Genomic DNA, 27,911 nt, shown 5'->3' with positions numbered 1-27,911 from the left:
GCTTAGCCTATGAAACCTCAACCCACTCACAATTTTGCATAAAAATAGGACAAGAGCGCGAAGCCAAAAGCTACTACAGATGTTTGATTCACTGAATCACTAGCATAGTATAAGAGAAAAATCATTAAAAAAAAAGCAACAGAAAATAACCCAACCTGAAGGGTTAAGCAAAAAAAAAAATTGACTTCCTAATTGCAGTCCCAAAGAATTATTTTTACTTTGTGATGGTTACACAGCAAGTCAGATTTCAGTTTTTAACTATGTAGCAGTATTTGTACACACTTCATTACACTAATTTTCCTCCATTTTTGTCAGCCAGAAATCCCCCATGTCGCATCTATAAGTACAGGTGCAAACTGATCTAGGGACACTAAGCAATTCTAAAGTAACACAGAACTGCATTGCCCTTCCTGCCCCTTTCAATTCTGGATTACTGAGATGCACTTTTGATATCATAAATCTTTGCACAAGACAACAGGAAACACCACAAGCACTACAGTAACATTAATATCAGCCACTTCGCCTACTCGTAAAGGTTTAATTTTAAATGATCTGCAGCACACTGCTTAGTTCTCCCACAACACAACACTACTTGAGACAACCAGGATATTCGCCAACTGATGACAGGCAATTTTATTTCTTCATTTACACACAAGGAGGCTGGCAAGCACTCAGAGACAGTCAAAACACATCAGCATTAGTAACTTCCTATTAAATTTAACAACATTTAGAAGTCAAGTCCATAACCACCCAGAGATATACAATATAAACAAAATACCTTCAAGTTCATTTTCTGCTGCACGCTTCCTTTATTCCTTTTTTCCCCTCAGTCAACACACATACTTTGTTCAATCTTACCCTCTTTGCCTCTTCATCCTTCTTCCAAGGCTACTGGAAGAGACCAGTTGGCTCTGCTCCTTCTCTACTCCCCTGCAAAAAGCAACTGCAGTTTCAGGTGCTCTGCTAGGAAGTGGGGTGAGCTCTGCACAGGTGAAACCTGTTGGCAATTGCTGGCAAGAGGTAAGCCTGGGCTGGAGCTCACTGTAGGATGGTAAATAATTTGCAGTAGTTCCTCATCCATTTCTCAGTTTATGTCACAGTCCTTGCCTCCAACTCTTTGGTGTGTAGAGTTTCTTCATGCTAGCCATAATCTTTGGGCAAGGATTCAGAGTTGGAGTCACCACCCATATTATTTTTCTTTTACCTCAGGTGAGAATGGGAGAATAAGGACTGAGCAGAAATGAATGGAATGAATGGAAAGATGTGGGCAAGTTTGAAAGGGGGGTGAGTGGGAGTTTAACTACAGCACATATGCAATAGTTAATAGCAATGCAATTCACAAATGGTTGCTGGTTTTCTCCAGAAATACCAAGTAGGACATTGTATTACAAGTAGTGAAACTGGCATTTTAACTCAATACTTTATTACACAACAAAAAAATTAATACAAAAGTACTCAGAACAAGTGCATAACAACACCCCTTTCACACCTGAGAGCATTATAATGCTGTATTTTTTTAAATAAAAGTTAGAAGTTAAGAGTGACACAGAAAGAAATGGGGCCATCCTACTGGATTCATTCACACTAATCATGATTTCTCTCAGGTGACTGAAATAACAGAGCCAGACTCTTCTCAGTGATACCTAGTGAAGAGGTAACATGCACAAACTGAAATATGAGAAAACATTCCATTTAAATATAAGGGAAAAAAAACCCAAATTTTTTACTGTGAGAGTGATCAAACACTATGCAAACACTATTGCTCAGAGAAACTGTGGAGTCTCCATCCTTGGAGATATTCAAAACCACGTCAGTCCTGGGCACCCTGCTTGGTTGATAGTGCTTTGAGCAGAGGTGTTGTACTAGACAATCTCCAGAGGTCCCTTCCAACTTCTACTATTCTGTGATTCCATATCTACCAGACATCAGCAAAATCAAACCTATCAAAATCTAGGTAACTTTTCTACTTCAGCAAAGCTGAAGGCGAACAAAGAGGGTAAAAGAAAAAAGATCTGAAAGACTGAGTTTATTGACTATGAAACTCACAAAGTAGGCATATACCAAACTGGATCTTTCCTTCTCTTCTGTCAGTGCCATATTCTACAGGTGTTATCCTTGCTTCCTAGTAATAAACACACATTGTGAAGGAATCATTTAGCTGTATCACACAATTTATCCATTTTTGTTAACACCTATATCAACAATCTACCCAGAATACTGAGGAGCCAGAGAAATATTTTTCTGTCCATGACTGAGACAGTAGGACCTACAGCAATATTTTTAGCTGACATCATCCTGCATCCCATATTTTGGTAGTTCAGTCAAAAGACCAAAGCAATCACAAATACTCTGTTCACGTCTTTCCCCACTCCCATGACTTTTTGTCTGAAATGAAAGAAACCTCAACAGAGTTCAGCGCCAAATACACAAAAGGTGTGTTCCCATTTAAAAAGCTTTGCTTTTTGCTCATCCAGACCTCCCTCACTGCAATGCATTGTGAGAAAATGGCTTAGTCACTGGTCTGATGCTAGCATATGCTCATAGGAGAGATGGTAGGGTGTGCCCATGCCTTTATACAAATTTGTACATGGACATATTCACTTAAGCCTCAGTTCAAAAGTGAGTTTTTAGCTTTTCTTGACTATATTTTAAGTTACTGCTGGTGCCTGCATTTGGGATATAGCCCCAGGAAACTTTTCAGATTCATTTTTTTTACCATAACAAGATTTCAAATGTCTCTCAAAAAAAGAAAAAAAAAAAAAAGGAATATATTAGTTACCTGTAATGATTATATCGCCTTTGTAATTGAAAGCACAAGAGAATATCTCATCGGTATGACCCTCTAATATCTGAAGGCAGTGTCCAGTAGCAGCATCCCAGAGTCGAGCTGTTTTATCAGAGCTGGCTGTTAGTATACGATTGCCTTTAGGGTTGAAACATACCTTTAAAAAAATATAGAAAAGAGTTATATTACTTAGCAAGTCAGTATGCCTAGAACAGGAAGCATATCTAGTGATTAAAAGATGAAAACAGAAACCAGCAGCTCTTGCATGCAGCTTTTCATCTGAAATTAAGGATAGTATTCCACTAGAGTCACCCTGGCAAACTTCTGTGGTTGAAAACTTTGTGTATGTAAAAACGTGTACATGCAATGACCTCACTATAGGATCAAGACTTCAGAACCTTATCCCCCAAACTCACAATTGCTTTACAACTGTACCAACTATATTTAAATGTTATCATTATTCCATTGTAAAATTTATATACATTTTATTGAGTTCTACATTAAATAACATACATCTCTCTAATATCAAAATTTCCACTGAAGGCAACTCATTTTGTAGTATGTCTTCATATTTGTTAAACATTCATTGCCAAAATTGCATGCATTCCCAGATAATCAGATATATTCTTATAGCACTAACTGGACAATACCAGATTTATTATATAATGCAAAATTGCTTAATTACTGAGGGCAAAATGCCTATTCCCCAGAAATCCAATTTCCAAGTAATAACCGTCCCAAGTGATCACAGCTACACAGAATATCTGCAGAAATAGGTTGACTTTTCAACATGCTCCCAGATGAGCAGATTCTCACTTCCAGCAAAGAAACCATGCCAGCACTTAGGACCCTGGTGGAAGCTGTCCCTAACCCATGCACATGTCAGCATGTATTCAGACTGCATTCCTCACTGCATCTGCAATGAGTGTGAAATATTGCAGTGAGTATATTAAGTAAGGAAAGACTAGCTCTTCTGAACTTAATATTCGCTCAGTGGAGTGATTATAATAGTCAAATCAATACAATGAAAGCACATGAGTTTTTTCACTACGAACCATCCTAGTTTCAAAGTATTAATATTTCAATTACAAAATACATCAAAAAAAAGCAGCACAGACTTAGCAGACTAGCCTGGAAGGTAGTGAAAACTATCCATTTGAAAGAATAATGAAAAGTTGCAAGCATTAAATAACAAACTTTGAAAAATGCGTACAATTTTAGAAGTAACTAAATGTATTTGGAACGAAACTTTGGCATTCAAAATTGAGCCAGACAAGACTTCCAGCAAAGTACATGAGCACACTCCTCATGACCAAGTGATTTTTGAAACAGGCTTTATACTTCCAAGTCCCTTATGCACTTTTGAAAATAAGACTCTCCGTGTATTTTGCCACAGAAATATGTTTTTTCTGTTCCTTTCCATAAATTAGGTGTGCACAGAAATGAAAAAGAGTAAAGAGGAGCAGATCTGGTAGAAGCAAGGAATAAGGGTGATGGCAAAAGCCTCAGAGGCAATAGCCTTAAGATGTCATCAAGAGACTAAAACACTTGTGCTTATTTTGTCAGAGAATCTGGGGACTCCAAGGGCGTAATAACACAAGTACAATTAATGACAGGTCAGACAGAAGCTCCATTAACTATGATCATAGTGAGAGAACATTCCGACAGCATCTCCTTCTCTGGTCCCCTGTTCTCTGCTCAGTGACGCAGAGACCCAACCTATATACTGTTTCAAAAAAATGAAAGAGGTAAGGAAAAACAATCATTTCAATGTTAACAAAGCCAGGTATCCATGCCTGGGAGGGACGGACTTCTTAAGTAGCTTGCTAACTGCCACAATTCTAAGGAATCAAATAGTAAATAACATGACAATATGGAGAGATGGCTCTTGGTTGAGCCTGTAGGAGTAGCACACCCTTAGTGTGTTAGGTAAGAATTGGGGAGTTGGAAACAATCATTGACTGATAGCTCTTAGTCAAAAGGAATGTTCTTTTAGTAAAGACAACTTCTTAGCCAGACCTCTCAATCTTAAATATTAATGATTTTACCACCACATTCTTTAACAGTATTTCTGCGTCATGGAATAACTGGTGGATTGGATGTCACACGTAATCAAATAAGAAAAGGTGCAAACCACAAACAACTTACCTTTGAAATTTCACTTCCATGCCCTTCTAGCTTTGCAATGCACTTTTTTGTTTCTGCATTATAGACTCTTGCTGATCCTGTTGTAGTAGATTAGGAGCCATTTGTGATTGTTACACTTCAGCATGCATTTCAATAAGACCCTCTTAATAAGGTTGGAAAGACCTCATCCTCAGGTTTGATTTCAAAAGAAATAGAAGACAATCTTAACACAGTTTCCCCAAAGGATAGAGTATGTCAAAAAGGATCTGTAATCTGGTTGGAAAAGGTTGACTTCTTAATGGTTTCTGCTGGAAAACTTCTAAAATGTGAATATAAATGTCCACATAGACCGTGGACTACTGAAGTCTGTAGTTTCAGAATGCATGTACTATATATTCAGAAAGCTTTCATTGTATTTCAGATATTCATTCTATTTAATGAGCTATTAATTATATTTAATAAGCTATTGATTACATTTCAGGAAACTTTTTACATTGTCTTATGTCTTAATTTAGCAACTACAGCAAATCAGATCCAAACACTGCCCCCAATCCAGTCTGGTATCCTGTTTCTGGAAGTGCAAATCAAACCACTTAAGTATGTAAAAATAATACAGTATTGTCATTATGCGCTATAATGTAACACTGTGCAGGTGAATACAAAAAGCTATTGCAATTCCTAAAAAATAATAAGTATGCAAAACTGCTGCATACCAATAATAAAACAAAATGCTTCTTTCACTACCTCTGTATTTTGTATTCTCTTGCTATGCATTTGGAAAGCCTAGTAGCAAATCCACCATTAAAATTCCAACTACCTTCTTCATTTAAGCCTAAATTTGAGCCACCCAAATCAAACTTCACTCAAAAGCTACTTACCTAAACATTTAAAATGCATTTCCAGACACAAGTGAAATATTTCCCTGCAAGTTTGAAGTTAAATGGGAAAGACATGTTGAGTTGATTAAAGTGTGAAAAATAAGAAAATTTTCACTGGGGAAAACTTCTTTAATTTAATGCTGAACTTTCTATAATGCAACAAAAGTTGCTTGATCTGTAGTTTCGAGTCGTGATACTCCTCTTTCATCAAGCTACATTCAAAGCAAAACCAAAGGGAAAGGACAAAGGTGGTTTATGCTACTATTGCAATTCTTACAGCAGTCCCAGTCGCTTCACTTACCATCAGCAGAGGCAGTTGCAATACGCTGGCCAGCATAATCAAAGCAGACATCCAGTATTTCATCACTGTGACCTGTTAAAGTTGCTATATGTGTCCCAGTCATAGCATTCCACAGCTGCATAGATAAATAAGGGTTGGTTTTTTTTCTTTCATCGACTAATTTACTTGATAGATATCTAGTTGATCCATAACGCAACATGTATAGGCCCTTTCTGATGTCTGACAATGTATTAACATGAAGCTTGGATATAAAACAATGAAGAGTAACTGTTTAGTCAGTTTAATGAAGTCCTATATTTTTTATTTCAGTGTATTGATTAAATGAGCCTTAAAATATATATTGTTATTTAACTGGACTTCACTAAAATGAACAAGCTTATAGGTTTTGCATTTAGTTGTAAATTCTTTAATGAATTACATGTATTAGTTTAAAATAATGCTCTTCCATTTACAAAAGATATATTTTTATATATCAAGTAGCTGTATTCAATACAAACTCAACTTTCTTACCATGCATGTTTTGTCCATTGATCCAGTGACAATGAGAGAACAGTCCCAGTTGAACTGTGCACTGCTAATCTCTCCTCGGTGACCTATTAAAGTATGTAACATCCTATCAAAAAGAGAATTTACATTTTTAGTGTGTATTTTGATATATGCATATAAATTATAAGTAAGTTTATAAAATAGTATAGTTTAGGTGTCAAGTCTTCACCACTTTATCCATTAAAGCAATTAAATGGAGTGGTACAGCTCATTTAGGATTCTAGTACTACATCAATTCCATTTTTTATCTTTGAGACAGAGAGGCAGTAAGGAATAAAATGCTAAAGTTCTTCCTTCTCTTTCAGAAATATTTTAGTGAATGTATTTCCAGTGAAATGTGATGACTTTCCAGTGCCAGAGACAGATTTCTTGTATTCATCTACATACAAAGCACATACAGCAAGTTTTTCCACACTACTCTCCCATTATCCTACTTCAATGAACTGTAAACAGTACATCTTTAAAACTCCATATAATCTAAACCTTTTATAAAATCCACTGAAGATCAATGGAACTTAATCAGGTACTTAATGTGAGCATGTTCCCAAGTAACAGGCAAATGAAAGCCAAACTGAAATATGATTTCTAATCCTCATTAATTCTAAACTTCTTGCTGCAAAAGACTGGCAATACTAGTTCCATTAAATTCTTCAGCTTTAGCTGAATAGAGAGGATACAATTAGCCATTATTGCTTCCTATGAATTACTGGCCTATAAGGCAACGAACCCTAAAAAAGATTAGTTGATACACATATATTGAAGGATTAGTAAATTAGGTTCTTATCACAATGCTAATATCACTGTATCATTAATAGAAAACTGTTTTAACTAATGGATAAACTAATGACTAGAAAAACAACTAAATGAGTTTAAGTGACTGAAATGTTTTTATTCATTGCATAAGATATATAAGGGTAGCTAAATTAGTATATATGTTAAATGAACAGCAAAGCAAATCTCCTGAGCCATTGAATTTTCTATTTGTTTATGATAACAAAAACTTGATTATAGTCATGTCATTTTATAGAATTACTCCTTCTACTTTCTAACAATGTGAGGCCTGCACTGTTATAATTGTGTAGACCTTTTTACAGTAAAACCAAAAATCAACAAGCAGAAAACAACAGTAGAAAACTTCTTTTGTGAACATATTATTTGGCCGTCAAGACTGCTGTTATTGTAATACCTAATACCCCAAATACCTAATAATAAAAAAAGTTTTAATTTAAAAATTAAAAGCTTTAATTTCCAAATTTCGAAAAGGCAGTCCAGGCTTCACACTTCAATGTAAATATCTGATCAATAAGCAGAATAAATAGCAATGTGTGGAACATCTCACAGAAACCACTGTCTATCAGATACACAATTAGATAGAAGCCAGAAAACAGGCTTGTGAAATGCTATAAAAATTTTGCATTTAAATTATTAAAAAAAAAAAAATCAGCTTCAGTCATAATACTTCTTTAGCCTTCAGTTCCAGTGAAATTTAATATGTGGATGTTCTAATGTTTGCACCATAATTGCAAAATTGCAAATAAGAAGGAACTGTCTCTCTCTCAGCATCCTGGTGTCCAGCGCTCCTGACCCCAGTTACAGGCTACTGATTTGTCAAATGAAGCTCTGAAGACACCTTCAACTGAACTATAGCTGACTCTATCTACCATGGAGAAATTATTGAAATACAGACCTATATTACAAAGGCAAGTTTTTCCCTTGCCCCCCTTTTTTTTTTAAATTTTAACATTTTATGAAGAAAATCTTGAACCTTCTTGAAATTTCTTGTCCCTACATCAACTTCCCTCAGGACAATTCTAGATACCTACCCAGAATAAAACTGAGGAACCCAGACACCCATCAGTCAACCAGCAAGATTCACAGAAACTTCAAGTTCAAACTCAAATTTGGAAAGCAGTGTGTCTCATGTATTTCATATGGTGAATGATGGGCACACAAAACCTCACCTACAAGTTTTTTGCGAATCTACATGAACCTGTATACAGCAAAGTATGATTTGCTCACAGTCTTTCTGCCTGCAACTTTTCATTATTACTAAATCTATATATGCCCAGTTGCCATCTAAAAGGCTGAATGCTGGCCCTGACACAATTATATTACCTCCTAGGTAATACCAGAGATGCCACTGTTTAAAAAAGAATTTTTTCCTTCATATTCCATTTCCTGGTATTGACCATGATGTAAAGTCCACATTCATTTCTTAGAAAAAAAAAAATGCAACAGGAAAATCTCAAGACTTTGACTTCACTGCAGGCTCAGACGAGAAGCTGGAAGAAGAAGCTGTTTTTAAACAAAAATATTTGCAAGAACACCAGGCTGAATGAAGTTGAATCCAAAGGCCCGATTTGCTCAAGGAGTGCCTCCTAAGTATTTGCATGCCAAACATTAAACTGCTGGTGTTGAATAAGCTCAAAGCTTACAGGATCAAGCCTTACATGATTTACTATGTGTACATTATTTTTTAAATCACATGATTACTCTCATTTTGAAGCAATACACATTGTTTATTACCCCAAGATATCACTACATACACACTTTCTTTTTATATATAAATTTCAAAGATATTCCCCTTGCTCTCACAAAAAGAAAAAAGGCATGACCTCTGAAAATGTAATAGAACTGTTATCTTCATAAATTACTTTATCAGTAATCAGGGCAATCATTTTACTATTCTACTTATCCTGAGTTTCCAGTTGAAAAAGCAAGTGGATTTGTCAGGATAATACAAGAAGTTCATATTTAGCTACTACATTATTATTTGTTGGCATCATAATCAAGACATTTTGTTCTCTGGAGTCAGAGGGGCCCAATTTTCTCCTCTTTATAAATTTATACTGACATAAAGGATTGTGAGAAGGAAAACTGACCCACTATAGTTTTTAAAGAAAATGTGACCAGAGTAATTTTCTATGACATAAAATATACTTTCTTTTTACTTAAACAGTCTATTCCACCTAGAAATTCTAGATACCTTCCAAACCATGAGTTTCCACGTTGATAAAATATTTTCCTGTTTGGAGAATTTATCAGCAACAAACACAGGATCTGTCCATTTTGTCTGCTTCCTCAGTGCTCATAAGATGGAAATTTAGAACAAAAAACATATACAAAAGCATTTCATGAGCAGCATTCCTTTTCAGAAGAACAAAGGGAACAGGAGCAACAAATGATAAGATGAAGGAACGCATACTCTAAATGAAGCAAAAATACAAGGTCTGTAATTTGTAGCTCAGCATTGTCTCTTTCATTTGTCATTAAGCCATGCAATGTAAAATGATATTTATTAGTACTTTAGTACCTGCCAGTGCCAACATCCCACACTGCTACTGTATGGTCAAAGGAGCCAGTGATAATCCTATCTCCAGTGGTGTTGAAAGACAATGCAATAATTTCTGCTGAATGTCCCTGAGAGAATTTTAAAAAAGGAGCATGAGAAAGCAAATTATGACTTTTCCATTAATGTAGTTTAATATGTAGCTTTTTTCAGCAGCATAATCCTTCTATAACCCTTCAATATGTTATTTACTGTCTTGACCAGTATATATATTGAGTGCACCCTCAGTAAGTTTGTGGATGACACCAAGTTGGGAGGGAGGGTAGGAAGGCTCTACAGAGGGATCTGGACAGGCTGGATCAATGGGCCAAGGCCAATTGTATGAGGTTCAACAAGGCCAAGTGCTGGGTCCTGCACTTCGGTCACAACAACACCATGCAGCACTACAGGCTTGGGGAAGAGTGGCTGGGAAGCTGCCTGGCAGAGAAAGACCTGGGGGTGCTGGTTGACAGCCGGCTCAATATGAGCCAGCAGTGTGCCCAGGTGGCCAAGAAGGCCAACGGCATCCTGGCCTGTATCAGAAATAGCACGGACAGCAGGAGCAGGGAAGTGGTTGTTCCCCTGTACTCGGCACTGGTGAGGCCGCACCTCGAGTACTGTGTTCAGTTTTGGGCCCCTCACTACAGGAAAGACATGGAGGTGCTGGAGCGTGTCCAGAGAAGGGCAACAAAGCTGGTGAGGGGCCTGGAGCACAAGTCTTCTGAGGAGCAGCTGAGGGAACTGGGGTTGTTCAGTCTGGAGAAAAGGAGGCTGAGGGGAGACCTTATCGCTCTCTACAACTACCTGAAAGGAGGTTGTGGTGAGGTGGGTGCTCGTCTCTTCTATCAAGTAACTAGTGATAGGATGAGAGGAAATGGCCTCAAGTTGCACCAGGGGAGGTGTAGATTGGATATTAGGAAAAATTTCTTTACTGAAGGGGTTGTCAGGCATTGGAACAGGCTGCCCAGGGAAGTGGTTGAGTCACCATCCCTGCAGGTATTCAAAAAGCACATAGACAAGGCACTTCAGGACATGGTTTAGTGGGCATGGTTGACGGTTGGACTCGATGACCTTAAAGGTCTTTTACAACCTAAAAGATTCTATGATTCTATGATCACAATTTTGACAGAAAGATCTACTGGACTGTGGAATATTCAATATCGTAACAACTGCAAAAAATCAGGCACATCACTTAAGCAGTGAGCAATTGTCCAGTGATGTCGTCAGTGCATATTTTCCATATTTGATTTAAACAGAATCACATTTGTTCACCAATACACAGTGAAATCAGATGATTCATTTACAGTAAACTACAGTACAGTTTGTCATTGGTGTTGGTGGAGCGGGTTGGAAAAATGAATGTAAGCATACTTATAAGCTAAAGTTTCACACATTCCACTGCTCTTTGCTCTGCTCAGGGCTCTGAGAAAGTCAAGGAGGAGAAAATGCCTTCCTCACTCCGTAGGCCACGTACACCAAAGGAAGCTTATGCACTACCTGTTATTTAGTATTTACATGAGAGAAATACATTGAAACAGCACAGGCCAATCTGAACCTGTGGAATCCCAGCAAGTCACGTAGAGCAGAGACATCACAATCTAGAGGTAATTGGATGGTTGTCCTCTGCTGATGTTTACAGGAAGAAGATCCATACAGAAGTAGTGTCTGACATTAATGTTCTCAGAGTTAATGCAGAGGAGGTCATAATTTACAGTATAGCAACATGTTTTAATGAGCAATGGAAGGCATTCTAATCTATAGCAGTACTGTCACTGAAATGAGAAAATTTGTCTTTTGATAAATAGAACTTCTTATAAAATACCATAGCTTTAACATTGCCTTCAAGTTTTCTTAATCTGTTTCATAACTGCAGTCTCTCCGGGACCACCTAGTAAAAGAAACTCTGCAAGTTTTGAAACTGTTGTAATGGTTATACTATTATTTATCTCAGCTAGAAAACTAAGAAAGCAAGGAACACCTTTAGAAACATAAGGAAGGCAAACATACACTTAAAGTGACTATTTCTTCTCCTTTCTCTATATTCCATAATTTGGCAGTGGTATCCATGCTTCCAGTTGCCACCAATGTACTCTGAAGATTAAATGATAAACACACCTGTAGCAAGAAACATTGGATGGAAAAAGTGGGAAAGGAGACTATTTATATACATTTTCTCAAAAAAAATGGGTCGGGATTAATATTTTTAAACAAGACAAAAGTCTGATTTAAGATTTTATGGTATACAGAAAAACTGCAGAGTTCTTCCAACAGCTCACTAGAAGAGCAACAAATCCTTATCACATAGCTCTGGATGACTACTCAAATCAAATGGACTAATTGGCTGCTTTGCAACAGCAATGCATTAAAAAGACTTACTGAAACATTTCCTGTATTGTTTTCTGAGCCTGGATTAAAATTCACTATTTAGGTTCTTCATTTTGTGTCACACAGATAAATTATTTAGTTCACAAAGTTTTAATGAAAATCAAGACTGAAGCAGTTTGTTAATTTATTAACAGTGCATAGTTAACTGGCAGAGAACTATGTATTCAGTATCAGTATCTGTAATGCAATAAACTTGTGCAATCTTAATAAACAGCTACAAATTTCTAAACCTCCTCCTCTAACTCCAAGAAGTTTTAACCACACACACACTTTCACACTCTTGCGTGCACACTTATCCTCTCACACAGGATGACTGGGTTACAAGTGCACCCCCCATTCCTAGGAGTATATGTTCCCCTACTTGCACATACCTTTCCTAGGAGACATGAGTGCTCTAGCTTTAGTTGAACCCATGCCACTTCCTACAATCTGCTGATCCACATGCCAGAGAGAAGGCATCCAAATTCACATATGCACATCTTATGGGAGGGACAAGGGTGCCTTTTTGTTGAACCCCATACTACCAATCCACTAGCCGGATGCCAACTCCTCATGGTGTCTCCAAATGGATGGCTATGCTCTCTGGTCTAGGCAGAGACTGTGATGCCCAGGGTGACTTCTGGAAGCACCAGAGCAGGTTTTGACAACTGCTGCCTCCAGACTAATGTCTCCTCCACCCTGTTATAAATGGTCTTCTTTTATCATCTTCTACTTCTTTCTTTTTCTTTATTTCAAAATTCTACTTCTTTATTTCAAAATTCTCTTTGAGATTCTCCAGTTACTGTTCAATCCAACTGACAGTCCTCCCTAACACTATCATTTGGTAGGCTTCCTCTTTAACTTGATCAGTTTGGGGCAAAGACCCTCCAGACAGTTTTGTGTACCCACAAACACACTCTATACACTCACACTCTTATCTTAAGAGGTGTCATTATCTAGGCCATTTGCCAAGAAATTGAGAGGCCTTTAAATATTTAGCTAACTGATTTGTGGAAGCAAAATCACTGCAGCCTGTCTCAATAAGCAAACACGTTCTCCATTGTAAGGGATAACTGTTTCAAAGTATCCAGAGACTTAAAACCCACTGAAACCAACCTCACCTTCCACCAAGGTAAACCATCATTTTCTCACACTAGTTACAGGCCTCGCAATCTACAAATTAAATTCCAATTGTTTCCAGAAACAATTTCAGGAAATGCTTTATTGAATAATGATTGTATAGCTATTTTTGTTAAAAAATATATTCTGCATTGAAACTAAGAGTTTCAGTGGATTTGCCATGATCTTTTAAATCAGAATGCTATGTATCAAGATATTTGCTATTGCTAATAGGGCTTCTAGTGCACTGGAAAGGAAACCAATCATTTTTAAGCTTAAGCTGTTTTCGTTTCATACATCTTTGACATTTCACCATCCCACATATTCCCATTTAACACACTTAAAATTTCAGAAATTCATTCTTCTATGGCTCCAATTGGTCCTGTATGTGAAGTACAGATCTCAGCATGAAAGTCAGCAATACAAGCAATGATGTTCTTGTGTATTCGGGTCTGCAAATATGAAAGGCAATACAAAATTTCTAGAAAAAAATGAGATATGTAAACAAATCAAGGAATAAATATGTGCAATAAATTGAGAATTCTGATTGTTATGGTATTTTTCAAAAATGTTTTAACATTTAGCAAACAAGAGAAATTGGAAAAAAGTAAAGGAACAAAAACATCATTTCAAACTGTATACAATGTTTTATTCTATTTCTTAAGAACTGTCAGACTATCTTTTCTTGCAGTGCAGAAATGTTCACAATATCTGAATGTGTGAATAGATGCAGCAGAATACCTGCCCCTTCCAATGTCAGCTCACAGGGACTTGGAACCCACAGCCATCAATGATGGTGTGAGGAAACATAAAAATAAGAAATGTCCATCAGTACTCACTATTTCTGCACTATGTCCTCTGAAAGTATGATAACATTTTCCTGTTTCTGTACTCCACAGTTTGCAGGTTTTATCAAAAGATCCAGTGGCAATCTTGTCACTAAATGGAAAAAATCCTGTCATTTTTATTTAGGAAAAAACCTCTGACTTCAAAGACAGTAGAACTCACAGAAACAATACCCAGTCATTGAAGCTTGCATGCATTTTGGTGCATGCTGCCGCACTACAAGATCTTGGAGCAGGATTTCACAAACAGAAGTTATGTTAAGGGTAAAAATTAGCAGACATAATTAGTTTCTAAAAAAGCCACTGTGCCTATCCATTAGCACAGAAGTGTTCATAACTGATGACTACCCTGCATTAGGGATAAGGTTATCTGCTGTACTTCCAGATGTATTTAAAAGTTACATCATTTAATCAGATAGCGTCTGTTTATCAAGACTTATAAACTTATTATAAGCAGTATACCCAAATTTCAGAGGTCGAACTCCACTCCCACTGAAGTCAGTAGAAGTGTTATGACCAACTGCAGTCAAAGCAAGACTGAACTGAAATGAGGTACCCAGAAAATGTAGCAAGGGACACTGTACCAAAACCTAAAGATTAGCAGAAAAAAAAGTTCTTTTTTTACTGAACTTTTAAATTAAAAGTAGCTCAGCGTTGTCATCAGGTTTTTGCTCACTATATATTGCTTCTCCATTTTTTTGTTACAGTCTAGTTATTGATCTTTGCACAGATTTTTGTCATACATTACTTTCTTCAAACTATATAAAAGAATTTCATTAATTGCTTTTTTAAAGTAAAGGATAGTATCAGAATATAAGACATTGATATAGCGGATTCTAGGTTAGATAAATGCTTTTCATTTAGAAGGAAATGACAATGTTCCAAATAGCATAACAACACGTCTTTAACATTTATTTCCTGATGTTAACTGTGTATTGCTTAACTGATAAATAGGACATCTGACAGTGAAAGAAGTAATGTGATTCAATATAAAAATAAGAATTAATTCCTCTTATTTTGCAGAGAAGCAAAATTATTTACTTACACACGACAGCTTCCTCAGGAAGCACATGACAATGAAACTTCAGTAGCTAACATATAATTCCCTTCACCTAACAGGTGGCAATTCTAATGTAGGGCAAACAGTTATTGCAGAAAACAAGAGGCACAGATTCATATTTGACATTCATACAGCGGCACCCTGTGGATTTTATAAAAATTACTCAACAGCTGTGACACTTCTAAATCATGTCCTAAATAATAATGAATGTGTAATAGCAAATGGAGAAATCCACTTTTGTTATGATGGAAATGTCCTTTCTCCTTAACTGAAGCAATACAAGCTGTCATAAGTACTTATATCTCACATCATATACAATTACATGGAGGCAATAAAGAATGATTAACATTCAGAACACAATCTGATCATGTAGATATTATTTAAATAAATCTGTGTTTCAGTATATTAAACTGATTTATATATGTATTTTTCAAGACACTGAATACCTAATGAAATTTATGTTTTTAATTTCTAAATTTCATTTTAAAAAAATTATAGCAGAAAACATGCTTGAATGTATCTCTTATACAAATAATATAGTGTCATCCCATGCTGATTAGCTATAGTTGAAATTTACAAATTCAGAATTTGAACTCTTTCAATTTGAAATAGTCTATTTTATGTTAAAGTTTGAGTAATAGTTCTGTATTTGCAAAATAATATGATTATAATATGATATATCTCAGAGAAAATGTATTTACCCATAGGGATTATTGAAAGCTATTGCATAGACAACGTTTCCATGTCCCTCCAGTGTACGTAGCTCTTCTCCTGATGCAGTATCCCATACTTTGCAGGTTCTGTCATAGCTTCCAGTGATAAAGCTAAAGCAAAGAGAAATTAATTTCTGAATACAGTAAATATCTTACTGGTCCTGATGCATAGTCAAATGAGTTATTTCCACAGATTTCAGTTAGCACTGTCTCAGACCCTAAATCTCTTCCTTCTTTCAAAAATATAGATTTATGATTATAGAGGTTACTTTTTTTTTTAAACATTACTCATAAAAAAACCCACCCTTGTTTCTAATCTTTAAAGTATCTCAACTAGAAAGCAAGCTGCTGCTTTCAAGACAGGAAGGAAAAAATTATAAGGCATATGCCCACAGTGAAATCAATTAACATGAAATTCCACTACAGTGAAAGTCCCAAATGAATTTATGTCAAAGACTCATTTAGCTTTTAGTAATATTCACTTTATTGCCATAAAGGTGCCAATTTCTGAAATCTGGTAATTGTCAACAAGCTATCACCTTGGAAGAAAAAATTACATAAATTGAATGTCACCCGCTACTTTTTTGCATCTCCCATTCGTTCTCCCACAGAGGCCTGAAATCTAATCCCCAATCATGATGGAAGCTGCTCATAAGCAGCAGAGCTCAATTTTTTGTCAGCAAAAGCCCTGAAATTCCTTTACAATTTAATTTACAAATACAAAACTTCAATTAGTGATTATGTATTTTGACTTTGAAAACAACTTACCGGGAACCAGATTTGTTAAACGCTACATTAGTCAGTGGTAATACGTGTGCTCTAAGTATCTGAAATAGAAGTGGGGGGAGGGAAAAGAAAACAACATTTGATGCAAATAAAAAAAAAAAAATTGCTCAAAATATTCAACAGGTTAATATTTTCTCCTCCTCCTGTCAGATTAGCAGTTATAGTTGTAATACATTAATCTCTAACTAAAAAATCCCCCATGCCTCAGCAGGTTATCACTGCGGATATTATATAGTATTGATTTCAAATTTATATTTTACTTGAATGAACTGTCTTTTCCCCTATGTTTGCTTTTTCCCCACCTTCTCTGAGACCAGCAAAGTAACCCTAGACCAGAGCTGAAAGGGCAAAACCAAATGAGTGAGGAGACCATGCCTGGTGAGATAACTGATGAAAGAAATCCCAATATTAAGCCTTATACAGTGAATAAAGAGATCCAGCCGAATTGAGTATTTTGAGTCTTTTAGGTTATGGGATGTTTTTAGCTAGTATATGATTTTGTTTTAAAAAACAGGAAGAACAGAAATAAGCTACCTCTACATCCTAAGAGGTTGTGACAAAAAAGGCATGCAGAACCATAACAAAGACACTTATCAAGACAAAATTCAAAGAGGGAATTTCAAATTTGATGTCTGCCTGTATTGTGTAGGTTATGGAGGTCACTGTTTTTCTAACATTGCTACTAAGGTCCTTTAATCAGACAGTATATATGCTTCATGTACATTATCTCATAACCATAATAATACATATTAAGATTTGTTAAACATAGGTGAAAATGGTTTCAGATACTGCCAGTGAAGGTCAGCATACCATGAAACTTTGAAAATGACCAAAAAAAAATATAATCTGGTTTGTGTTTGAATAAGCTGGCTACTGTATAACAGGGTTTGCATTTGAACAACTTTCACCTATTACAAGCTGGCTTCTGCTTGATTCTAAAGCATAATAAAATCATAACCTAGGAAATCACAGCAATTGCTGACAGTGAAGTGAAGGGCTGTTAAAAATACAGCAGTGGTCCACTAGGTCTTCTCTGTAGGGTAAGAATGAAGAAGAAATTATTTATTTATTATTGATGCCATTTAGTCACTGACATATTACCAGAGCTTCAATTTTTTCTTCTTATCTCTAGCTTTCTCAGCTGCCTGTCTCCAAAAGGAAAATGAAAGGAGCTCAGAAGTCTTCTACTCAGAAGAGCAGGGACTGATCAAAATGGAAATAACTATGGTCAAGTGAAGGATTGACAGAGAGAGAAACAGAAAATGTATTTTATGTTAGAGAAACAGCAATTTCTGTTCTCTAGAGAAAGTAAGACAAGTTGTACTTTCAGCTACAGCAGTGGGAATTGGCAATCAAGATGTGGAAAGGACAAAAATATTTTGCTTTTTTTAAAAGAGCCACAGTATACAAATATCTGCATATGAAAATAGATAGTTATGGAAATTTATGGAAATTTGATCCGTGACATTTTTAGGGCTCCATGCAGGCATCTCTGAACAACAAACATATTTAACAATTATGAAAAAGGGAGGAAAACAAGATGGGTTTATGTTCAATTTCAGATCCCTGGACTAATTCTGTTCTTCTAACGCCCAGTGCTGCAGTTGCTTCATCCACAGAACTTTAAGCCAGCAAGAACTGTTTGTGCAAATGATACAATAATCAAACCCTAAGGCAATATTAAAAAAAAGTCCTGCAAAATCTGCTACAGCAGTCCCTAAGACAAAAATCTGCAAATCACTACAGCATACAATTGCTATGTAATAGTTTAAGACCTGAGAAATTGTTACAAAATCTTGTTTCTCTGCGGGGTGCCTAATACAACACTGTCACCACAATTATTGGAAACAATGAAAAGATGGATTTATACACTCATTTAAGATTATGCTCCAGTGCAACAGGAAAAAATATTAATTTCCAAACAATGCAAACACATGGAATAGTTTTTGGGGAAAAAAAAAAATTATCATTCCCATCCATCTCTTGTATTTTATGTCAGAAGCACCTGATATTCATGTTTCATTTACAAGCCTTAAATGGAACTGAAACATAAAACAAGTTATTTTCACACACTTCTAACTACTCTTGAGTGAAGGAAATAAGCCAGCACTGACTGGATTTGCCTGACTCTAGTATTTCCAAATACAGAAGCTCAAACGTGGCACTATACCCAATGAAGAACAAATACATTATTTACACTGAAATTTGAACAAGCATTAGATTATTTGTCAGTCTCTGTGATGAACAAACAATTTTAAAAGCTTGTGAAAAGCAAGGCATTATCTCAGTTGAGAGCATACCTTAAAACAGAAACTGTTTAAATTTAAGATGCCTTATTACATAGCTCTGTTTTCAAGGTTAAATACACAGATCTTTACAGAATTCACCCAGATGTGTACTGTTGGTCAAAAGAACCCAAGTTTTATCTAGCAATATGTAAAGGGGTTTTTTTAGCCAAACAAGCCAACACAAAAATTCTCCCTTTTCTCTCTAAATTTAAGGTAACCATCAATAACATAGCACTGACCAGCAATTTTTAACAGCTACGTATTGCCATCTGCTGACACAATAAAGATAGCACACTTAATTATTTCAGATTGCAACACGCAATCTGTGGAAGTAATTTTATTTTTATTTACACAATTAAATACAATTAAACCTATTCTCTTCTGACAGACTGAATCCTGGATTTGAAGCCCTGAAAGGTCTCTCTAATCATTGTTCTTAAAAAGCTTACTCATTTAAAATAAATTTTTAAAGTTCTGCCTGTAAGGTGAAGATCAGACTATCAATATTAAAACATAATATTAATGGCAGAAAGTAATGACAACCAGTATTACTGTATGTAGCAGAATACATAAACCCCCCATAATTTTCACAAAATTAAGAACATGTAGACAAAGGTATGAAAATATTTTGAGCCTTTCCCAACAGCTAATTTACTTGGGGTCTATTTACAGGTTTTGTTTAAACATAACTATGGGATTGCTGGTCCACAGAGTCTTATCTGACAAATAAGAGAATTATTTCTTTTAATCCAAAACACACCCTTTTACATAAGTCTGTGTAAACAGTGTCTAGGAACAGTTATACCTCCCAGCCTTTTGGGGGAATTCCTGGCAGACATAAGCAGGCCAGACTCAGTCGCTCTAAACAGTGCAGAGGTGATTGAAAAGAGCCAAGTAATTGGTCATAAAGTCCAAATTTTGCTCTCAGGCACAACATGCAGCAGTAAAAACATACTCACAACATCACAACTGAAACCCCCCAAAATTATATTAAAGATGCCTCTTACCTTAAAAAGACAGAACTTGTGATCCTCTTTTTCCCCTAGCTTCTCTTGCAATCTTCGCACTAAATGAATGACGTGTTCCTTGCATGAAGCTGTGATGAGAGGTTCTCCTTTTCGAATTTCTTCTACTAAGGCTATGGCGTCTGTGCTAATTATGAGGGGGAAAAAAAAAAAAAACCAAAAAAACACCAGATTTCATCCTCTGGCAATAACTATGAATATAAAACCAAGAATATTATTTACCTGCAGAGAAACTGAAGTAAGCAATTGAATTATATGCGTTTATGTCATTCTGTAACAGCTTAAAGGAATATGGATAATCTTTCTTTGTTTCTGTACTTCCCCCCTCTCTTACTAAAGTGGTTCAGTAAGATTTAACTTTTACAAATTTTAGCTTGGCAAGAAATTTACCTTTTCAAAGGGTTTCCACAGAGGGTCAGACATCAGAGATGTGTATCCAAAACTGATAGTTTTGGAATAAGTATCTAAATTAAAGTGGAATTTCATAAATTCCAAATGAATTGCCCATGAAGTAGAAACAAGATAAATTATACATGGAAAGTGTTAAAATTATCTTTGTCTGTGGCTTCACAAATCTAGGCCTGTTCCTGTAACTCTTAGTTATGATAATAACTTCCAAAACGTGATCCACAGTCTATTGGTGCCCATGGAGTCCCCAGGAAGTGGTTCACAGCTAGTCTGAGGAACTGGATCATCTTTTCATATCATCAGATAAACTGCTGATTCCTGGCCATCCGTGAGAAACTGAGGGTTGACAATACTGAGCAGTCAAAGCACCAACATACACTTAAAACTAGTCCTAGCAAGAAAGCCTAGCATTTCTGTTAGTATGTAAGTTATTGCAGTCTAAAGGGGATTTTCTATATCAGTCCTCTAAATGGGAGCCACTAACATCCCCATATATTAGTATCCTCTCAGTGTTTATACTCCTGTTAAATAATACCAGACAACTTATTTCTTTCACAAAGTGACTTCTTAGCTTTTATCCATAGTACTAAACTGGACAGTTCCAGGTAGACAAAAATGAATAATTTTTAAATATTGATTTTTCATCTTGCACGTGCAGCCTACATTGTCTACTAACTTTGGCCCACATGCAAGGACTCTTCCATATCAATGCTGGTATTAAGACAACCATATTACTTCATGCCCTTCTGCCTAATAAACTCCATGGATATTGGCAACTTTATTTAATGGTGGCATTCTTTTATCTTTCTGAAGCTCTTCCTACCAGAGCTGGCTGAGTAGAGCATGTAGGCTGACTACTATGACCAAAACCATGTTAACGCCCTCAGATTTCTTTTGGTTTTTTTTCTTTTGGGTGCCTAGAGGGAGGCATTAGCTGGAGGAAAGTGGAAGAAATAGTTTGAGAGCTGAATAAAACTTGGCAATCTTTCCATGGTGTTTGATGACAGCCAAAAAGTTCTGTGGAAAAATTCCACTAGATTTGACATGCAAATTCATGAAGTGTTCCATACTATTTATGTGTACAAATAGCTGATGGGAGGGAATAGAGGGAGGCAGACTTTTCTCAGTACTGCCCACTGAGAGGACAAGAGCCAATGAGCACAAATGGAAGAAAAAAAAACCCAACCAAACAAACAACCCACACAACCAAACCACTAAACAAACAGGAAATTCAATCTGAACACAAAAATACACCTTTTTGCTGTGAGGGTGATCAAACACTGGAATAGGTTTCACAGAGAGGTTATAGAGTGTCCATTTGGGAAATATTCAGAACCCAACTACACATGGTCCTGGTCAACCTACTCTAGCTGACCCCGCTTTAGATGGTCTCAAGAAGTCCCTTCCAACCTAAATGATTCTCTGATTCTGACATGCCTTTATATTCTGTCACTGAATGCACAAAACAGCCAGTCAAATAACCTCTCAAGCACTGGTACATAAATTACATGTAGCAGTATTAAAGCTAATTCAACATAGTTACTTGTTAAGTCAACAATCTCATTACAAAAAATTTGTCCTATTCTTCACAAGGAGTACATATGAGAGTTTCAGATTGGTGCTTTCCAACTGTCTGAAAGCCAGAGGCAGATGTGATTGAATATTGTCGTCCACACAGCAAGTCTCACTTGCTTCCTCATGAAGCGACCTCTGCCTTCTACCTTACCTAAAGATATCCTATCAAACTTAAATCTAAACTTGACTTTGAAATACATTGTATTTTTTATTCTTCAGTTAGGCCAATCCCTGATTTTTAGATATATCAAGCTCCTGCAATTTCTTTCATCATCTGTAGGAGAGTAGAAAAATCAGATTATGCACTCCTACTTGTTCTTTCAAAGAAGCCAACTGCAATTAGGTTCGCAACAAAAGAAACCAGAAAACTTCCATTACTTGCAACAGAAGCAGATACTTAGTTTCTCCACACAAACATATGAGAGGGAATCACTTAATTGCCTACCTTACACCACTTTAGCTATGGTTGTTATGAGGATTAATTAATTAACAGGAGAGATCTGAACGGATGTCTAGTTGTTATTTTCAGTCATTTCAACAGAGGTCATTTAACCAATGTAACTGGGGGCTGAGTTTGACCCATTTTTTGAAAACATTCTGAGGATCAGAAATACTATTACAGGACCTAAGAACTAACTGTCATTCATCACAACATTACAACATTAGCTGGCTTTGTACAGGCATCTTGATAATCATAACTCTATAAGCAGAATAAGGCTTCACCTCTAAACAGAAAAGCACGGCAGTAATAATCAGCTGGAATGCAAGATTCTGTATTTAAAATAGTAGAAGAATGACTTGACTATGTTATTTTCTTTTCTGTGTGTGTGTTTTAGTGAACAAAGACATAGCTGACCTGAATTATGTTTAAAACAATCAAATAGAGTTGTATATGAGCATGCTATAAAACAGCAGAGAGTGCTGTTATCTGAAATAATATCATACTTACTCAGGCCTAAGATCAAGTAGATCTATAGATCTGGTCTTTGGCTCACCACCTTGTACATATTCCAGAATAATTCCTTAAAAAAAAAAAAAAAAAAAAAGTGATAAAAAGGTCTTGGTTAGATGTCCAGGATTTTATAACATGCACTGTAGACAGCAATGCTTCCACTTTTATTGCTCTACTGACTTCAGCAGACCTAATTCCAGTTCTTGGAACTAGAAGGAGGTTGGCTGTTCTTGCTGAGAGTTCGCAGGGTGATGACCAAATCTGATGTGCTTATATCATAAAAGATATTAAACATTATTATTTATGAGCCATTTTCCATTCTGGAAATGAACAAGCTTTTTTCCCCAACAACTTTTTGCATTATTTCATCAGCTCTATTTTCAAAGAAGCTGTCCTGAAGATACTTGCTGTAGTTTGGTGTTCCAAGAAGCCTGGAAAACATGTTTTACATAATCTGGTACAATTATTTCAGTGATTGCAAAGGCCCGTGTGCAGTAATATATAGAAAATCATAACGCTTTCCATTTCTAGGTATGCTAGGGCACCGCTGCACCTTCTACTGAGCTGAAGGATTAAAATATTTAACCTCATTGCTTCCTGTTTTGAAACAGTTGTTAAAAGAGTTCTGCTGATCCTTTGTTTTCTGTAGGAAAGGATAATTTAGATGAATTTTTATGTCATTTTGCATTTTACCAAGTCCATAGGAGAAGTATTTAATTTGAAACAAAGATCTTTTATCACAATACACTTCCTGAGCTGGCCATCTCCCTCTTGTTTCACTTCTGAAAATTCATTAAGTCTCCTGACTAAGTTCATGATAAATGATGAAGACAGCTTAGCAGCATAGCTTTTCAAAGCATGATTCTGCTCAGAAAATTCACAAAACAAAGAAAGAAAAAATAAGAAAGGTGGCAACTTTTTGCTAAACAGGCCTGTTGATAACACATTTTTTGGTGCCAACTACTGTCACTTTTGACTTTTTAAACTCTGTACTGCGGTGCGAATGAGGCTGACTTGATTTCGCAATGATAAGTCATTAATTACAGCCCCGATCCGCGATGAGCTGCTTCCAGCTGGAAGTCTCTCAACCAACCCCAGTGCCAAAATACCCGCACCTGAAGTCAATCCAGCTGCAGGGGCGCGATCTACCCGCTTACTCCTGCCCTAGCCCATGACAGAGGTGAGGAAAACCTCCATTACAAGAGGCCCCCCCCGCACCCCGCGCCTCTCTGACAGGGCCGCCCGCCACACGCCCAACGGCAGTCCCCACGCGCGGCCGCGGCCCCGGCCCCGTCGTGCCGGCGCAACGGCTGACAGGGCAGGGAACCGGCCCGGCCTCCCCGCTCCGCACCCGGCGGGTAGTAGCGCAGCAGCAGCCGCCTCAGCCTCATCCTCCGCCGTCGGCCCCGGGGCTTCAGCCCGCTACCACAGCAACGCCCAAACAGCGCCTGCGCGCATGCGCGCCCCCCCCCGCCGCCTTCGGGCGGGAAGGGCCGCTAGGCGCCGCGGGTCGCCGGTGTGGCAGTCTCCCGTCACGGCTGAACGCCTGGCGTGCCCTCGGGCCGAGCGGGCTGTGTCAGACATGGCGGTGGCTCTTCAAGCCCCTCGGCCCGGCTCTCGGCATCTACACGGCTAGCGCGGCAGGGGGGCCCGGCTGGGCGGCCAAGGCCTGCCGTGAGGGAGCAGGTCGCCCTGAGTTTATATGGCACTGTTTTATCTCCTACTCTCAATTCTTTTCTATGAATTCATAATGTTCAGGGCTTTTTACTGTTATTTTATTTCATCAGAACTATCCATTATGACTGCAAGATGTTACCAGAGTAGTAATAGCCAGCTAGAAGCCCATCGCTATTTGTACAAACTTAGGTTTGCTTTCTCCCGGGTGCGTAGACTTATAATTATCGCGCTGAATTTTATCTACCTTTTATTGTCCTTTCACTTAGTAGTGCAAGGCTTCTCTGCAGTTTTCACTGTCAGCTCATCTTGACTACCCTGAATGCCATCAGCTAGGACTGCTCACACCACATAATTCATACAGAGCTGCAAGGGCTTCTAATTTATGCTATAGAAAGGCAAGTATCAGATCTTCAAAGGCTACAGTGCGCTAAAAAATGATAAAATTTGGAGTGCCAGAGCCACAGGTAACGGCATAACAAATATATGAAAGCTATTTGAAAAGCAAATAGTGACTTAATTACTAAGGAAAGCAGGCAAAGATTAAAAAAAAAAAAAAGAAAAAAAACCTAGTCAGCTTAATTTTTTTAAAGTGAAACTCAGGACAGATACATGAGTATGAAAATACTGTTTCATCAAAGACAGAAGAAAAAATATATTTGAAAAGAGATAACCAACATGGAATCATTAGAAGACAATGTATTAATAGAACTAAAAATTTGAGTCAAGCTTTATGCAGAAATGACCATAGAGCATCAACAGGAGGAAGCAGTGAACACATTTTCATTTAGCAAATCTCCTCATAGCCCACATTATTGACAACGGGTCAACAGAAGACAGTCCCAGTCAGTGTTTAACAGTACGTGACTTTTCCAAAAGCACCCGAATGGCTCCCTACAGCTTCACTTTGAAGACAGTCCTTTGGTTTTTGAAAGCCAGGAAGTAAAACACAATGGCCAATTCCAGATTTACTTTGGGACATGACTGGGGGACAAAGTGGTCTCTGGGTTTTTCATTCCCATTTGTTTGTTTAAATCTTTTGTCTTATTTGTATGTGGAAAGTCTTGAGGCAGATAAGAAATATTTTCATTAAAAACAAATAATTTGAACAGCTTTCCAACAAAATTGACTTACTTGGACCAACCGTATTTCAAAATAACTTTTTGAACAACCCTTAGTCTTGGTGGTCTCCAGTTTCTTAACAGCTTTTTGTATTTGTTTAGCATAATATGTATCCACCCAGATTATAATTTCAGAATATAAATATTTTTCTGTTCTTCTAACTTAAGTGATGTGAACGACGAACAGGGCACAGACACTGCTTCCTATGTTAAACCTTCTTTGTTCTTTGTAAACACACATTCATGCAGCCTTCCTGGTGCCTTCAGGATTACTTAACACCAACTAGAAGTGCTACGTTTAATTTTTTTAGTCAGGTTGAAAGGCTTGATACTTGTCTATAGCATAAATTAGGAGTATCTGCAGTTCAGCTACAACTTACATAGTAAGCATCTCTTCAGTTCTGTACTTTATGGTTGTATTTGCATCATTGAATCAATTATTGCGATATTCTTGAGCAATCGTTTTTTCAAGGTTTTGCATATCATATGCCAACAAGCTCTTTTTGGTTTGCTTTTCATGAGACACGGAAAGGAAAAATGCAGCCCCAGTCTAAACAGGGGAGAGGGAAGTGGAAAGGCTGCAGAGCTCCATGACGTCAGTACCTGGCGGTTCAGCATGTTCTCTCTTCGCTTTCTTGCTGTAAATCTCCATCTGAACATTCATGCCTCACAGCTTGTCATCACCTGGGATTGAGAGGCGATAACAACACTGGAAGATGCCAAGTCAAATCAGGCCTCAGCTCTCACCTCCTTTCCTTGCTTCTGTAAGCAGAAGATTCAGGAGCATTGGAGTCACGACAGAAGTCAGTCCCTCTTAGCTCTGTGCCTGCTATCCAGACTGTGCCAAAGAGGCGCTGGCATAATGGCCTTGTTTGCTCTATTCCTATATAGTAACTAGAAAAAATTGCTGACCGCCTGAGCGGGGAACAAAGAGCTAACGCTATGCTGAGTTGAATTTTTTCCCAGAGTGCCACCCAGGACAGGCCTGTCTGCAAAATAAATATATAGTAACTAGCACTATGTTTTTCTGACAAAACAGAACCACAGTTGTAGCACAGGTAGGATTACCTAAGGAGACTTTAGACAGCAAAGGTAAAAACTGTAGTGCGGGAATGAAGGGAAGGACTTAAACACAGCTAATTACTTGAGGACTAGTCAAGTAGGGCTTCTGATGGTACAGCAGACTGAGCTGAAGTCCATACCACTAAACCTTGACCGTTAAAAGCAGAAATGGAACTCTTTTTCAAGTTCAGGGAAATGGGCAACTAGCATATACTTTTAGAAGGAAAAGTTTTAGACTGCTGGGGCAAAATTGTTGCCTTGATATTTTTTAGCATCCAAAGAGTGCACACAGCCTCTAAGCCATGAAAGGCCAGCTTCAAAGAATCTGTATACACACCATAGAGAGTTCAAAAATATCTACACTGGAAAGAAAAATTAAATGCTGAGATGTTCATCCAGGATCTGTAGCGATTTTCCTCTCTGGATGAGATAATCAGCTTTTATGTACAGAGATCAAAAGTATTGACGTTATCAGCCTGGAAGGGTGCATCACTTGCTCCCTGTGCACTTTTGCTTATGTCAGCAGTTTGCAGGAGTGGCAGAAAGTTAAGATACTATAAACCTCACTATCAGTCAAGATTCAAAAGCCTTTGAAAGGCTGCAATGTACACTTATCTAGAGTGCTGGAGACAACTGTGTTGGACAGTATGAAGCGAAGTTAATACAGTTACAATGAAGAGCTTCCTTTTATGAACCCTGGGTTCTTCCTGCCAACAGAGGTTCTGAAAATCTCTCTTTTCTTGAGCCAAAGTACTGTCCTGAGAAGGATAACAAGAAGAAAGTGTTTCTGACTCAAACACACTCTCGCTTGCAGAGAAGAGCGGGTTTTAGGCTTCCTGATCTAAAGTTGTATCATGACCCACTTGTTCTGAAGTAGGTCAGTCTGTGGTATGCTGAACTAAATCAGAAAGGCCAGCCCAAGAGTAGTCTGAGTTAAGGGAAAGATGTAGAAAG

At 37.3% G+C, this 27,911-nt stretch overlaps 1 protein-coding gene across 1 annotated transcript; it reads right to left on the bottom strand.

The window, feature by feature from the left end:
- Window positions 1-192: 192 nt before the first annotated feature.
- DAW1 (dynein assembly factor with WD repeats 1) lies at window positions 193-24,522 on the bottom strand. The gene is made up of 13 exons (XM_052803737.1): window positions 24,452-24,522; window positions 23,098-23,170; window positions 20,148-20,292; window positions 16,835-16,893; window positions 16,055-16,177; window positions 14,288-14,387; window positions 11,973-12,080; window positions 9,951-10,057; window positions 6,602-6,704; window positions 6,092-6,206; window positions 4,934-5,010; window positions 2,780-2,942; window positions 193-2,122 (listed from the first exon to the last, which is right to left on the bottom strand). The coding sequence occupies exons 1-13, from the start codon at window positions 24,489-24,491 to the stop codon at window positions 2,088-2,090; spliced, it is 1,248 nt and encodes a 415-aa protein (XP_052659697.1). The 5' UTR covers window positions 24,492-24,522; the 3' UTR covers window positions 193-2,087.
- Between the last annotated feature and the right edge of the window lie 3,389 nt (window positions 24,523-27,911).

The sequence above is a fragment of the Harpia harpyja genome, chromosome 12, assembly GCF_026419915.1.
Source record: "Harpia harpyja isolate bHarHar1 chromosome 12, bHarHar1 primary haplotype, whole genome shotgun sequence".
NCBI lineage: Eukaryota > Metazoa > Chordata > Aves > Accipitriformes > Accipitridae > Harpia > Harpia harpyja.
The sequence above is the reverse complement of the archived record's forward strand: the minus strand, read 5'-3'. Positions and strand labels throughout refer to the sequence as shown.

Coding starts and splice junctions, on each gene's coding strand:
- DAW1 (XM_052803737.1), bottom strand. CDS start 24,491: ATGAGGCTGAGGCGGCTGCTGCTGCGCTACTACCCGCCGG. Junction 5,011..6,091: donor TGCAACTGCCTCTGCTGATG/GTAAGTGAAGCG, acceptor CTACTACAACAG/GATCAGCAAGAGTCTATAAT. Junction 2,123..2,779: donor AGGCGATATAATCATTACAG/GTAACTAATATA, acceptor GTTTATTACTAG/GAAGCAAGGATAACACCTGT.